The following is a 15,825-nucleotide window of genomic DNA, read 5'->3' on the forward strand; positions in this document are numbered from 1 at the left end:
GTCCCAAAAATAAGGGACACATTTTACCACAAAACCGTTACCTTTCCAAATCGTACCATTTTGGAACAGAGAGATATATAGTCTAATATGGTAATATTATACACATATATTGTATATACAATTCTCATTGTATTATATCATAGTTTTAATATTTATTTACAATTTTGAAAATATGAATAAGAAATATGATAATATAATATAATGTTAAAATTATTAAAATGTTAATACTATAATATTGTATTATATTTCTGAGATAAATATTAGATAGATAGACAGATAGATAGATAGATAGATAGATAGATTAGAGCACTGCTGTACTCTGATCTTCCAGTAGGTGTCGCGGTTTCTCTGTTTCACACTGAACTCTTTCAATCACTTCCTGTGCTGCACATTCCCATCACAACAACTCCAGCAGCAATGAAACTTGTATACTTTCACTTCTTCAATTCATGGAGACACTTCACAGGGATAAAAATTAACATGGACTAATAATTACTCATGGAGAGACGTTGATATTCCCGCTGCTGGCTGTCCAGTGGTTATAAACACTGGACTTTTATTGTATGTTCTCTTTTTGGGCTAGCTAGTCATGCTAGTTAGCCTTCGACTGATAACAAGATAAACACAAATTCAATCTAAAATATCTTCATTTTTTCATTGATGTCGATTAAAATCAGGCTACAGCCGTCAGCTTCGCGATGTGAGGGTCATATAATCGTATATGACTGTTTCTGCAGTCCTGTCTGTGTATTATGTATGAAGTTTAATTTTAGCTCACGCTAACAGAAATAATACGAATTTCAGTTGTTTGGCTTTTTGGATATGATTTTTGGGAATACACATGATAAAACGTGTTTAATTCTGGGTTTATGAGTGAATTGAGGAACTCTTTGTTCTGGGGAGGAAGAGAAAAATGAGGAAGAGGAAGACGATGGTGATGAAGATCAGCTCAACAGGGAACTGCTGATTATTAACAGACACATTCAGAAAAATGCCCAGAAGAAAACAGTCCAACCCACAGCCTGTCAAATGTAAGTCTGGATTTCTATTTCACTTGATATCACCTCAATTCACAGTTTGACTCTGCTTTCTGTTATTTCCTGGAATTAATGCTTGATTTTCATTTATTTTACTGCTGAAATAAGTGTGATTGTGATTTATTTTTGTTGATAATAAAATCAGTAAGAGAATAAAAATGTTCTGTGTATTGTAAATTAGCTAGTGATATATGGTCAGTTTGAGACTATATAACTATTCACATGGCCAGTCATGACTAGTCTACAATCAGATGGCTATTTGTAATGCTTTGTAATCTCGCAATGTTGTTTTTATTATATTCTAGTTGTAATTTTCTAATTTTGACACACATTTAGACTGAATAATCTAATGTGAGATCAGAATGTTTATGAAGCACTTTTGTAGTAGATATGTTTTGTTATTGAGTCACATGTCCTTGGTTTTTATATTTTTTACTCTGGTTTGTATTTTTTCACTGTATTTTTGCTCTTGTTAACTTGCTTTTTTCAGTACTTTCTGTTGAAAAAAATGTTCATTTCTTTCAAAATTAATATACGCAAGTCTAACTTGGTTTATTTGATCAAGTCTTTCCTTTTGTTGTGTCCATTAAGAAATCACAGCTCTTTTAGTTCCTCTTGCACTTTTATATAAGGTTTAAATGAAATACCTTGATTAAGTGAGCAGAATCTGTTTCCAAAGCTCTTGTTTAATATTGAGTCACGTGTCTTTAAGAATCAGCTATGCTCGGTTCTATCTCAGTAAAAGCATATTGGCTTCCCCCTCTTCTGTCGTCATTCTTTCCTTACTCCGTTTCCTCTGGACAGACCCCTGTTCCTGCCGCGGGACTCTCGGTTGACCCATCTCTGACCCAACTCCCTACATTTATCTAGTGTCTTTCCACAGTTCCTTCCTTCGTTCATTTCTACCATATTTTTTCCTCTATCCAGAGCTCATATAGCTGTAGTGTTGTTAACCGTCAGTCTTGTCACTGTTTAAATCTTATCATTGAATGATCATAATTTATATGACTGAAAATAATTATCAGACAAACCACATCTGAGATGTACTCTGTTATGTGTTATATTTATAGTTAGTCAGACATTTTTAAAATGTAGTGTTCATTTGCCAGTGTCGAAATTGAGAGATCAAAGTGGCTAAATAATTCTGCTGCTAAATGATGCACAATTTAATTATTAAATGAACATTTTACACAACATTTACTCTGAAAGTTTGAAAAAAAAAAATCCTCTAGAACTTTTGGGAACCAAATGTGTGTCATCCATTGACACGTTTGCTAGTAGATTTAGTGGACTATGACACAGGAGTCATCCAAGTGGACATGGTTATTTTCCCAATAACGAGAAACTCAAAATGAATACCTTCTTTATAGTTTCAAGACTAATGTGATTATAAGATTGATTCCAGCATGGTAAAGATGTATAACTGTATGTGTGCTACAGGCTGTGATGTTGTACTGTTTGTTTGCAGTGGGAGCTGAAGATGCTGCAGCAGTTGGCAATCAGGAAAACCTCGTCCTGGAGAGTGACTTCCTCCTCGAACAGGAGCTGGGCTTTGGAGAAAATGACTACAGGATTGTTGGTTTTGAGCGGGACTCAGGTCAGCGACATATATGCATTACTTTAATTCAGCTTAAATTATTTTTCTATATTATTCCATAGTTCAGCCAAGCATTTGCCAAATGAACAAGTCTAAATGTAAAAATAATGTTATTAAAGGATTAGTTCACTTTCATATAAAATTTTCCTGATAATTTACTCACCCCCATGTCATCCAAGACGTTCATGTCTTTCTTTCTTCAGTCGAAAAGAAATTAAGGTTTTTGATGAAAACATTCCAGGATTATTCTCCTTATAATGGACTTCAATGGCCTGCAAATGGTTGAAGGTCAAAATTACAGTTTCAGTGCAGCTTCAAAGGGCTTTAAACGCTACCAGACGAGGAATAAGGGTCTTATCTAGCGAAACGATCGGTCATTTCCAAAAAAAAAAATGTAAATGTATATGCTTTATATAAACAAATGATCGCCTTCCAAGTGCTTCCGCCAAAACCGTACTTTCGTATTCTTCAAAAAGCTTACGCTGTATGTCCTACGCCTTCCCTATTCAACTTACGGAACGAACGCAGAGCCAGTTACATTTTTTCCATAAGTAGAATAAGGAAGGCTTAGGACGTACAGCGTAAGCTTTTTGAAGAATACGAAAGTACGGTTTTGGCGGAAGCACTTGGAAGGCGATCATTTGTTTATATAAAGCATATACATTTACATTTTTTTCGAAAATGACTGATTGTTTCGCTAGATAAGACCCTTATTCCTCGTCTGGTATCGTTTAAAGCCCTTTGAAGCTGCACTGAAACTATAATTTTGACCTTATGTTTTCATCAAAAACCTTAATTTCTTTTTGACTTAAAGAAAGACATGAACATCTTGGATGACATGGGGGTGAGTAAATTATCAGGAAAATTTTATATGAAAGTGAACTAATCCTTTAAATGGATTAATAATTTACCATTGTAGAGTAGCTGATATAAACAAACTGTTTGCTAATGAAAGCCTTGTTTTATTATTATTGATAATATAATATAATTATTATTAGTAGTAGTAGTAATAATAATTTAATAATTTATTATTATAATTATTAATTTTATTTATCGAAAATGTATATTACCATTGCCACAGACACAAAAGCCGATCAGGTTTCATCTTCTGAGCTCAAAAAATGCGCAATTCCACCTTCAGACCTCAAACCTATCATGAACACTTATATGCTCAAGAAATGGCAAGCCAAATGGGATCAGTGTAATAGAGAAACTTTATAAAATCAATCCTGTGGTTGATGGGAAATGTTGTCCATTTTAAAAATTGCTGGGACCATATTATTTACACACGCTGTCCAGTAGGTCACACCAGAATAACTCATAAGTCTTTGTTAATGGGTGAAGATCCTTTATGTCCCTCTTACCAGAGTCCTTTATCGCTGTAGCATAATTTGATGGACTGTGATGTCTTAAACTCCATTAGGACTCTTTACTTTTCAGTTGACTCTTATGAAAAGATTTTAAATGAAGTGAGACCAGAATTTTAGAACTTTTATCGAAGATGAACTTTTAAAAATCTCTTTATTTTTTTAATTTACTTTTTATATCTTTCACTTTTCACTTTCCTCACCATGAATATAGCCGTGGTAGCTGGCATGGCATTAAACTATAAACAAACAAAAAGCCAATCAAGCCTTACAGCACCTCTATTGTCCACCACAATACCCCCTCAATCACAATTTCTACCCAATAAAATATTGAAGCACAAAATATTGAATGCAGTTTGTTGAGGCCCCCTAGTGGGCCCCGGGCCCCTGGTTGAGAACCACTGCTTAACAGTAGAGCTGCACAATTAATCGTTAAAAGATCGCAATCTTGATATAACACCCACACAATCTCATTCCTTAATGACAACGATTCGCCTGTGTCTATTAAACCTTTGACAAAATCACACCGGAACTTTCAGATCTGTGTTGGCGCTATCGCATTTTTCTACAGTGGATGGAAGCAGAGATGCGCTGTCCATCTTTTTTACAGTCTATGGTTGAAAACATGTATTTGTCATTGAATCATTCGTTCAAAAGATTCGTTCAAAGACACGGATTCATCCAGTAATGAAACAAGTGATTATGAGTGAGTTATTGAATCATTCATTAAAACGAATTTTTTTTAAAATAATTAATGCAGATTAATTAAACATTTTAAATAGACTGCAGCAATTACCATTTTGTCAGAACCTCTGGTAAATTGCATGTTTTGTTTTGTTGTCTGTTCAGAATCATGGGAGAATCGTGATCTCTGTTTTAAAATGATTCTCAATTTATTCAGAACCTTTACAGTAATTTTGTGATGAATAAACAAAAATTAAAACTGAAGTTTTGTAACTTATAGTAATATTATTATATTATATTGTTTTATAATAATATATTATCAGTCATAATGATAATACCAATTATTATTGCTAGTAGTAGTAGCAGCAATAATATTTTATTATTATTACATTATATTATATCAGACTAAACATTTTGATGACTTATTATTTTACACTAAAATGTTTTCTTAAAGCATGAAACCTTTGATATATTTTGCCTCAGCTTCCCATGTAAAGAAATGGTTAAATTAAAACAAAGAAAACTAAGTACTGCATAACATTACTAGACAGTAGTAAATTTTAAAAGTACGGAAATTTAAAAAATGTGACGCTTTGAGTTAGGGCTGGGCGATACAGCTAAAAAAAATTATCACGATATAATGTTTCATATTGTTCGGTATCGATAATTATTGAAAAAAAATGTAATAAACATTTTTCTAAAAAGGACAGTAGAAATAAAGTTTGAATTTAACCAATGCATTTTTAATTAAGGCAAACAACAAATAATTTTAAATAAAACAAAATGTAAACATCTTTCTGATAGTTTATATGAAGATTAAATAAGCATTAAAGAAACTTAGAGCTGCACAATTCTGGATAAATTGAGAAACTTTTTTGTTTTGTCAAACTAAGATCACGATTCTGAATGACAACTAAATGAAATAAAATGTAATTTACTAGAGGTTTTGACCAAATATTAATTGCTGCAGTCTATTTTAAAATTTTTAATTTATTTGAATTAATTTTTTTTTTTTTTTTTTTTTTTTTTTTTTTTTAAATCTGTTTGGATGTATGATTCAATGACTCACTCATAAATACTCTGGTTTCATTACAGGATGAATCAGTGTATTTGAAAGAATCTGTTAAATGAAGATTCAATGTCAAATATATTTTATAACACTCACTTGTCGCCACCTGGTGGTGAAACAATGTAATCGATAAATGCGTTGTTTTCAGCGGCAAGTTTCTTTCAGAAGCTGATTTGCTCAATTTTGATCAATAACAGACATTAGTGTTTATATCTGAACTATAAACTTTTTTTCTCAGTATTTCTGTGATAATTTGAACATTTGTAACACAGAAATAAAGATACTGTTTGGTTGAAAACACTGTGCAGCTGTTAATACCGACATGACAACTGCTCTCTCAAGACGAACTTTAAAGTAGAACAACTTTAAGACATAAGGAAACCATGAAACTGCCACACTGACAAGCTGATATGTCCCTTTTTATTCACAATCTCCTCGTCGCCGGCAGGAACAGCATTCATTTTTATATGTTTGTATGTTCTGATTTCACGTGCCGGTTGCGCAACTGAACTCCACTCCAACTTGTTTGCGTGTCACTCATAGTTTGTGATCCAGGGATGGAGCGAGCTTGAGAGTCGTTCATGCAATCGAACTTAATGTCTGTTTACATTTTAACGCATTTAAGTGAAACTATATTGAGAGTTATATCAAACATTTTTTCTATCATTATCGATTAAGATGTACCATCGATAAATATTGATACCGTTTTATCACCCAGGCCTACTTTGAGTGCTGTTGAGTGGATTCGTAAACACCTCTAAATGGCCATTGTGTTCATGCGCTCATCAGATATGTATGTGATTGGCTACAATGATCAATGCTTCAAAAACGTTGTAAATAGACATCAATGACGCTTTTCAAGGAGCGCTTACACAGATACACGGGAGCGTTTCAAAGCAGGCATCTATCTGCGGACCCTCCCGCTTCCCTGTTCAAAACGCTTTCAAATTCAAACACATCCGTGTGCTTTCAAACACTCCCGTGCCTTGATCATTGCTGCCAATCACAGACATATATGTTGAGCGCATGAACACAGTGGCCAATCAGAGGTGTTTACGAATCCGCTCAACAGCGCTCAAACTGTCACATTTTTTAAATTTCAGTACCGACTTGGTATCGAAGTCACTATAACACAGCATCTTGTTATCTCCTGATAGACTCCGTCACTGCTGACATGGGAATGCCGGTGTATGGCTTCAGTGATGAGGACTGCTCAGGCTACAACCGTCTCGGCATGGAAAGTGACTTCGAGGACCCGCGAGACACAGAGAGCGAGCGGGAGGAGATGGGCCCCGACGCCGCGTTCGCACCATACCTCTCCTGCAGGCAGTGCGGCCAGCTGCTCGGCGACCCCCTGAGCGGGGCGCTGGATCTCGCAGGTCTGTACTGCCTCCAGTGCGGAGCCGAGGGTGGAGATGCTGACCGCCAGGACAGACCATTAGAGGAAGCCCACCCGGCCGACAGCGTGCAAGGGAGGATAAACCGAGGCAGATCCACGTCCGATGGAAGCGCTTGTAAAACATACTCGTGCAAACTGTGCAGTTTCAGCTCACGTTACTCTAATCACTTGAAGCGGCACATGAAAACACACAACGGCGAGAAACCGTACCAGTGCCAGCACTGCTCATATGCCTCCGCCCAGCTGGTGAACCTGCAGAGGCACGTGCGCACACACACGGGCGAGAAGCCATACAAATGCGAGTTCTGCACATTTGCATGCAACTCTCTGGGTAACCTGAAGAGACACCAGCGCATGCACACGCAGGAGAAAGACCTCAACTGCAGCGAGTGCGATTTCCGTGCAAACAACAGCCACTCTTTAAAGAAACACATGATGAGCCACAAGGAGGACAAATCTACAGCCTTAACGGAAGGTATTTGTTTAACCCACATCATAGTTCTTTTTTTATATATATATTTTTTTATTTATTTAATTTTCAAAACAACAGCAAAACAGACAGACAGAAAATACACTTTATAGTTCTTAATGCATGGTCCTGCTGTTATGAAAGATTATGAACGATTCATCTGTGCATGTTAGGGCTGCACAATTAATCAAAATAAAACCGAATTTGCAATATAGCCAAGTGCGATTGTTGAATCTGGCTTAGTGTGATTTTTTTTTTTATATATTTTTTTTAAATTTATTTATTTTTTTATTTAATTTAATTAATTAATTAATTTTATTTTAATACAGTAAAATATAACTAGTGATATTTCTTATTTTGTTTTTATTTAGTATTTTTATATTTTTTGTAATAATAATTTTATTATCATTACAATTTTATAGCAATATTGATTTTTTTTTTAAATATTATATTATTTTTCTTAAATACTAGATTTCAAAGGGTGAAATATACAATAATAATATTTTTGTTTTGTTTAATATTCTATTTAGTAGTAATAATAATGATTATTATTATTATTATTATTATTAGTGTTGGGGTAACACACTACAACTTGAGTTATGTAATCAGATTACTTTTTTCAAGAAATTAATAAAGTAACGCATTACTGTTTAAATTTACAATAAAATATTTAAGATACTTTTTCAGATAAGTAATGCAAGTTACTTTTTTTTTTTCACATTTATTGACTGACACCTCTCCTGTCTGTCCCCATGTTGAGAGAAATCGTGAAGTTGAGAGAAGTCGTGAAGAGCAGAGGTGTTGTGTGCGCTGTGTGAACATGATGTTTATTGTAGTTCTATACTAAATATGAGCAGGCATTTACTCATCTCACTTGCACAAAAACAGATTCACTATTCTTCAAAATTAATAAAAACAGTGAAATGTAAACTCAAAATTTTACCTGAACCTATAATAATTAAATATATTAAATTACACAAATATACTTTGTATTTAATCTCACTTTATTAACCAATGTCTTTGGTGCTGACCTTCAATGATCTAATTCAACCATACTAATAAGCAAAAGTGACTTTAGATTAGATTTAGAAATAAGAGTGTTGAACTTCCTCCTCCTGTATCCTATTTAATCCAGAATGGCAGCACAGCTGAAAGATTTGTTTGAGCTGCGCCCTCTACTGTACAGACGTAAATATGCATTTCCTTCAGCCTAAGGCTTATTCATTTCACTTTTGGTGTGAAAGAGCATTTACATTTGCCAAAAATAGAACGTTTTTTTGTTGTTGTTGTTATTAAAAAACATACAAACAAGCCCAGGCCAGGTGAGAAAAAATAACGCAAAAGTAATGTAACACATTACTTTTCATAAAAAGTAACTAACTAATGCAATTAGTTACTTTTTTAGGGATTAACGCAATATTGTAATGCATTACTTTTAAAAGTAACTTTCCCCAATGCTGATTATTATAGTCAAGTTGATATACAATCACATACTTTTAGAGACAAATTGTGCAACCCTATAAACAAGCACAGCAAACCTGGAGCTTTTTTGGAACCTTCTTTTAAAACTGCATTTTTTAATTTTATTAAAGAAGCGTTTTAAGAATAAGAAGCGTCAGCACTGGTATATGTGTAAATGCTCTGGAGGGTGAACTTGACTCTCAGTCAAAAACCGGTTCAAAAATTTACACACAAGTGTGTTGGTGGTGTTCCAGGTAGCAGAGGAGATCCTCCACAGTCCATTGCAAACTGTCGTTCAGATCTGATTTGAAACCCACTTTTTCTGACCCAGTCATTTCCTGATGGATAAAAAGTACAACCCTACGTTTTTGTTTCTCGTTAAATATTCTTTCTCTCACAAACGTGTAATGTTATAGAAGTAAAATGGGTTTTGAATGGCATTTCTTGTTAACTGACTTTATTTGATGATCAGCACTAAACAGAAATACAGATTCCTTGACATCTCTGCTAGTCTGATGGCTTTTGGGTGTTTTAAAGTGAACAAAGAAGCACTTGTTCTCTTCATAACTGCAGGTTTCTTGCTGTTGTACATTTCCACTTACTTTATTCTTACATACGATACATTGCACTCTGAGCATTTCATGCTGCAAGCTGAAAGAGGAAGTGGAGTGTGAAGTAAAAGGAAGTAGAAACTGTTGGGTTCCTAAAACTGGGTTTGTTTAAAAGAGGAAAATTGCCGTTCAGCTTTTTTTTTACTTTGTCTTTCAGAGTCGGTGGTGTCTGACCTCACTCTCCACATCAGCAATGACTCTGACTTCCTCCAAAGCTATGACACCCTACGAACGGACCGCCATCCTCCCTCCCTGCTGCACACTGAGGGTTTGGCCAAAGAGTCGGACCCTCTGCCTGAGCTGCTATTTCCCTTCACGTGCCGCGTGTGCGGCGTGGTACTGGAGGACGAGGAGGGCGCGACGGCGCAAATCTGCAGCAAATGCACATTAGACATGTTGTCCAAAAGCTCCCCCACTAGCCCGGAGAAAAGCGACAAGCTGTACTCATGCACGTCATGTCCATTCGTCACACAGTACCCCAACCATCTCGCCCGCCACATGAAGACTCACAGCGGCGAGAAGCCCTACAAGTGCCCGCAGTGCAATTACGCGTCCGCCCACTTCGACAACCTCAAGCGGCACCACCGCGTGCACACGGGCGAGAAGCCGTACAAATGCCGCGTGTGCGACTACGCTTGCGGCAACTTGGCGAATCTGAAGCGGCACGAGCGCATCCACTCAGGTGCCAAGCCGTTCCAGTGCAGCGTGTGCAGTTACAGCTGCAACCAGAGCATGAACCTGAAACGCCACATGCTGCGGCACACCGGCGAGAAGCCCTTTAAGTGCCAGGAGTGCGGCTACACCACAGGCCACTGGGACAATTACAAACGCCACCAAAAGAAGCACGGCCACTCCGCCGAAGGGTGGCTCAAGATGCAGCTACCAGAGAAAGAGGATGAGGATGAGGAAGGAGAAATGTAGTGAGATCTCTCTATTGATGTCTAACTCCAGTTGCCTTATTTTTATCTGAGGAATCCATGCTGTAACAGTGCGTCACGACATGGCCGGTTTGCTGTTTTTTTTTGTTTTGTTTTTGTTGTTTTTTTTTCACATGGAATTTGATTGTATTTTGTATTTTGTCCAAGTGTTTACAGCAGCTGATCACAGAATCACAGGTTTGCTATTTAAGGCTGTCATCTCAATCTCAAAGAGCACATTTATGCACCACTGGGTGAATTTCACAAAAACACCAAAATTAAAAGGACATAAAAAAATCATATTTTGGTAACACTTTACTATAAGGCCTCATTTGTTAACATTAGTTAATGCATTAGTTAACATGAACTAACTATGAACAATATATTTTTACAGCATCTATTAAAGGGATAGTTCAACCGAAAATATAAATTATCCCATCTTTTACTCACCCTCAAGCCATCCTAGGTGTATATGACCTTCTTTCAAACAAACACAGTCAGAGATATATTTAAAAATACCCTGGCTCTTCCAAGCTTTATATTGATAGAGAATGGGGGGCGTGTTTTGAAGCCCCCCCAAAAATGCATCCATCCATCAGGGGGTTAATAAAGGCTTTCTGAAGTGAAGCACTGGGTTTTTGTAAGATAAAAATATAAAGTATATAAAGTACAAGTGCCCAAAATAAATGCACACTATATATATTATAATATATATATATATATATATATTATAAAGTATAATAACTAGCTTCTGGCAGATGGCCGTATGCATCGATTTGCGGTAGACAAGTAACCTCTGACCCGCATGACACATTGACGAATGTAGAAGCGCAGAGGGTAGAGCAAAACAAAACAGTATGCGTTCCATCGTCTGGCAGAAGCTAGTTATTTTACTTCAAAGTTGAAATATGGATATATAAAAACGCATTGCTTCACTTCAGAAGGTTTTTATGAACCCCCTGGAGCCATATGGATTACTTTTATGATGGATGGATGCATTTATTTTGGGCTTCAGAACATGTCCCCTGTTCACTACCGTTATAAATTTTGGAAGAGCCAGGATATTTTTAAATATATCTCTGATTGTGTTTGTCTAAAAGAAGATAGTCATATACATCTAGGATGGCTTGAGGGTGAGTAAATCATGGGATAATTTTCATTTTTGCGTGAACTATCCCTTTAACTTTTGTTGATGGTAGTTAATAAAAATACAGTTGTTCATTGTTTGTTCACAGTGCATTAAATAATGTTAACAGATACCACTTTTGATTTTAATAAATGTTGTGTTTAACATTACCTAAGATTAATAAATGCTGTAGAAGTATTGTTTATCTTCAGATCATGTTAACTGTAGTTAACTAGTGTCAACAAATGAAACTTTATTGTAAAGTGTTACCCATATTTTGCATAAAGAAATTGAGGCCTGTTTCTTTGGACCATTAAAAAATTTCTTGCATTGCGAAAATCTTTTAGACTATTTTTTTTAATGTACATTTATGACATTTTTTAGATTTTTTGTAATGTATTATTTTTTGTAGTTACTGTTGCAGTAAAACACTTGATATTTAAAAATAATAAATTAATGTACATTTCAAAGCGCAGCACAACATATACCACCGTGATGTGCACCGTCTTTTTCACATCACAGTGATGAGAAAGATTTTTTTTGTTTGTGTGCTGTCATGAAAATGTCAGACTGCAAAAAATAAATCCTACAATCAGACCTCCGTTTCTTTTATGCAAAATATAACTTATTATTTTTTCTTTTTAATTTGGGATAAAATATATTCTTGATGCACTTTGTGAGATTCACTACAGAGCCCCTAAAGCGACATGGGAGGACATGTTTTGCGTTCCCCCAAGAAAATTTGCTTTCATTTGCAAAATGTTTGGGTTCCTCTAAGAAACTTTGTGCATAAGTTTTGTGAGAGAATGCAAACGCATTGAAATATAATTTTTCCTCCCATCTCATTTTTTTTTTTTTTTTTCCCCCATCACCATGTCACTTTAGGGGCTCTGTAGATTCACACCTCTGCTGTTATGGATTCTAGTGGAATTGCTGAATTAAAAAATGAGTCACCTTGTTCCAAGCTGATGCAGCAGCTGTAGTTGTGTTTTACTGTGTTTCATGAGGGATTTGATGACACTGAAGATGTCTGGCTGCTACTGTATGTTCACTTATGCACAATGACAGTGATGTTGCCTTGTCTTGGGGAGGTGCTGCACCTCCTTCCCTCATTTACTGTATATGAATTTCCTGGTGCCACTGCAAAATGCTGCACTGATCGGGGGTCTCGTCCGCCTCCAGCACACTCATTGATTTTCCAGGGCATTAGAGGGACGCGTATGAGTGAGTCTCACGAAAACTGTTCAGAAACGCTAGCTTCGTATTTAACTCCAAAATGATAATCAAGGGAATGTTTTGCATGAAGAATACAAAGGTATTCTTTTTGTTTTGTTTTGTTTTTTTTTTTGTTTTTTTTTTGCATTGTGACATTACTGTCCACCTCTACAATTCTACAATGTTCATTACTATATTGTCAAAAAAAAAAGTATATAAATTGTACAGTTATTGTAATTATTGTGGTAGTATATTATGTTCTATCCCTTGTCTTGAAATTGTCACAATGCAAAAAAAGTAATAATGGTCCTAAAATAGGCCTCATTTTCTTTATGCAGTTGTGTGTGTGTGTGTGTGTGTGTGTGTGTGTGTGTGTGTGTGTGTGTGTGTGTGTGTGTGTGTGTGTGTTGAAAATGACCCAGATATGTTTTCATTCACAATTATGTGTGTGTGCGTTTGTGTGTCTTTTGTTTGACTTTAAAATATTTCCTTCAGTTTTATTTAGATTAAAGTGTGATGCCTACTGTGAGATTTTCTCTTAAGAAAAGTAATCATGGAAACCTGTAAAGGTTTATTTTCTCACACGGTCAGTGAGAAAGATCCTGTTTTGCTTCATTCTTTTAGTTGTGCAAACCAGTTCATGAAGAAGAAGGTGGAGACCACACATTAATAATCTCTTTTTTAAAACACATGCATTGATTTGTGAACAGGTCACATTCAAAACAAACATTTAAACATTTTGTACACAGTCAATTTGATACATATTTGATATTAATTGGTCCTCCCTTTTGTCCGATTTCGCTCTGTTACAGAACTGGCACAGTCACTCTGAAATACACAGCAAGAGTTCAGTGCAATCAGGGAATTAATGAAATAGATGCACAGCACTGAATCCAATGACATTTGCTTTGCCATATAGTGTAATATGATTATTTATGTACTGTATTTTCGTGGGTTTCATTAGCTTTCTGATTTTTGTACACAAATTGTTGATCTGAAAAACTGTCAAGTGGCCTTTGGTTTCATAATAAAGATGTTTTTAACCTTTTATTAAAATAGCTGAGTTAAGACATGTGTAACAACAAACAGGACAAAATTGAAGTTCTGAAGAATAAATATTTAGTACAACACGTAATTACGTTGTGCTAATTTGATTGGACAAGCAGAGTTCTCTTACAATGCTAATGTTTTCTTTAATTTATCACTCCACTAGAATTTCAACTTGTGATTCTGCTTCTTTTCTCAACAAATGCAAATTAGTTAGGAAAAAAGTAGACAAAATTGCTGGTCATATTATGCTAGATACTAGGGCTAGGTATTGACACAGTTTTCACGATTCTATTTTATTTCGATTCGATATTGATTAATTGGGGCCTATCAGGTACAGTACATGGAAAACATTCTCAAGGAAGAAAACATCTCTCAACTAATGCTCTAAACTATACAGAAAACACCTGTAGCCTACATTGCTATAAAATTAAAGGTCACAAAAGAATCACAGGTTTAGTTCACCCAAAAATGAAATTTCTGTCATTAAGTACTCACCCTAAACACGAAAGCCTGCACTGTGTTCACTACGTCAACTGCACTTGACAACCGTTCAAATTGAGTTCTGTCGTTATTTTTGTTTTGTTTTTGCGCACAAATGTATTCTCGTCGCTTCGTAACATTTCGCTTCGTTGAACCACTGTAGTCACTTGGACTATTTTAACAATGTCTTTAATTCCTTTCTGGACCTCAAAATATGATGTTGCTGCCTATGTGTGGTTCAGAAACCCTCACCCTCTTAACCCTCTTAATTTGTTCTGAATATGAACAAAGGTCTTACGGGTTTGGGGCGACATGAGGGTGAGTAATCAATGACAGAAATTTAATTTTGGGGTGAACGAACCCTTTAAAATTAACTGATTGGATAAGCTACTTACTACTTACAAAATGAAGTTTTTAGAATGTTATAATAACTTTTTAATTATATAATTATATTTCTACTCATTGTTTGAAATATAATCATTTAAATCGTGTCTTTCATAAAAACATGACAGATACATTAAATATTGATGAACAGGTTAAGCAAAAAATGCTAAGAAAACGCAATGTAGTGCATATTAACAAAATGCTTCATTTTTCCAGCTGACTATCAAGTTTGTGGTCATTGAATGGCTTTGCTGAGGTAAATGACATTACGTGACATTGTTTACAAGGTGTTTTATTGACATCTTTCCATGGTTTAAACCATTTCGCGATTACAGAGAACATTATAAGAATTTTGGTAAGTTGTACTGTTTCTTTCAACATACCTTCTGATGTTCATGTTTATTTCGTGCTGTAACTACTAGTAAAGAGGAAGAGACGATCAGTTTGCGTGTGCTCTGCGCTGCTAAAGAGTGCCAAAGCGGTAATTAATGTTTGAATTTTATAATAAAACTGACGGAATTTGAGAGCTGAGACTTTGTTTCATATCAAAAGTAACAAATCTTATTGCGATTTATTGGATGGGAGCCACTCTACAAAATTTTGTTAATCAACTTAAAACAGCATAGACTAAAAGATTGATTCTTGGGATTATAAGAATCAATATAATTTCGTCAAAATATGAATCGATTAAAATCAAGAAATCGATATTTTTAACCCAGTCCTACCAGATACACAATTGTATTGGACCATCTCAAGCTAAATAAATTTTTGGGACATAATTAGTTTGGAACACTAACAGTAGCAGTTTTACAGTTTTAGTTTAACATTAGGAAAACTACAAAATGCCTCTTAGAGAATATATATCAATACAACAATGACAGTATCATAGATCATTTTTGAGTATGAATTTGTCATTTTGAGTAGAAAATGAACTCCAGATATCACAAAATCGCAAGTTA

General features: G+C 35.3%; 1 protein-coding gene across 1 annotated transcript; it reads left to right on the top strand.

Annotated features, from left to right (window-relative positions):
* Positions 1–352: 352 nt before the first annotated feature.
* LOC127498847 (zinc finger protein 513) lies at positions 353–14,087 on the top strand. Its single transcript, XM_051868651.1, has 4 exons — positions 353–1,031; positions 2,506–2,634; positions 6,912–7,628; positions 9,852–14,087. The coding sequence occupies exons 1-4, from the start codon at positions 992–994 to the stop codon at positions 10,613–10,615; spliced, it is 1,650 nt and encodes a 549-aa protein (XP_051724611.1). The 5' UTR covers positions 353–991; the 3' UTR covers positions 10,616–14,087.
* The last annotated feature ends 1,738 nt before the right edge of the window (positions 14,088–15,825 follow it).

The sequence above is a fragment of the Ctenopharyngodon idella genome, chromosome 17 (genome assembly GCF_019924925.1).
Source record: "Ctenopharyngodon idella isolate HZGC_01 chromosome 17, HZGC01, whole genome shotgun sequence".
NCBI classification, from domain to species: domain Eukaryota; kingdom Metazoa; phylum Chordata; class Actinopteri; order Cypriniformes; family Xenocyprididae; genus Ctenopharyngodon; species Ctenopharyngodon idella.

Coding starts and splice junctions, on each gene's coding strand:
- LOC127498847 (XM_051868651.1), top strand. CDS start 992: ATGCCCAGAAGAAAACAGTCCAACCCACAGCCTGTCAAAT. Junction 2,635..6,911: donor TGGTTTTGAGCGGGACTCAG/GTCAGCGACATA, acceptor ATCTCCTGATAG/ACTCCGTCACTGCTGACATG. Junction 7,629..9,851: donor ATCTACAGCCTTAACGGAAG/GTATTTGTTTAA, acceptor TTTGTCTTTCAG/AGTCGGTGGTGTCTGACCTC.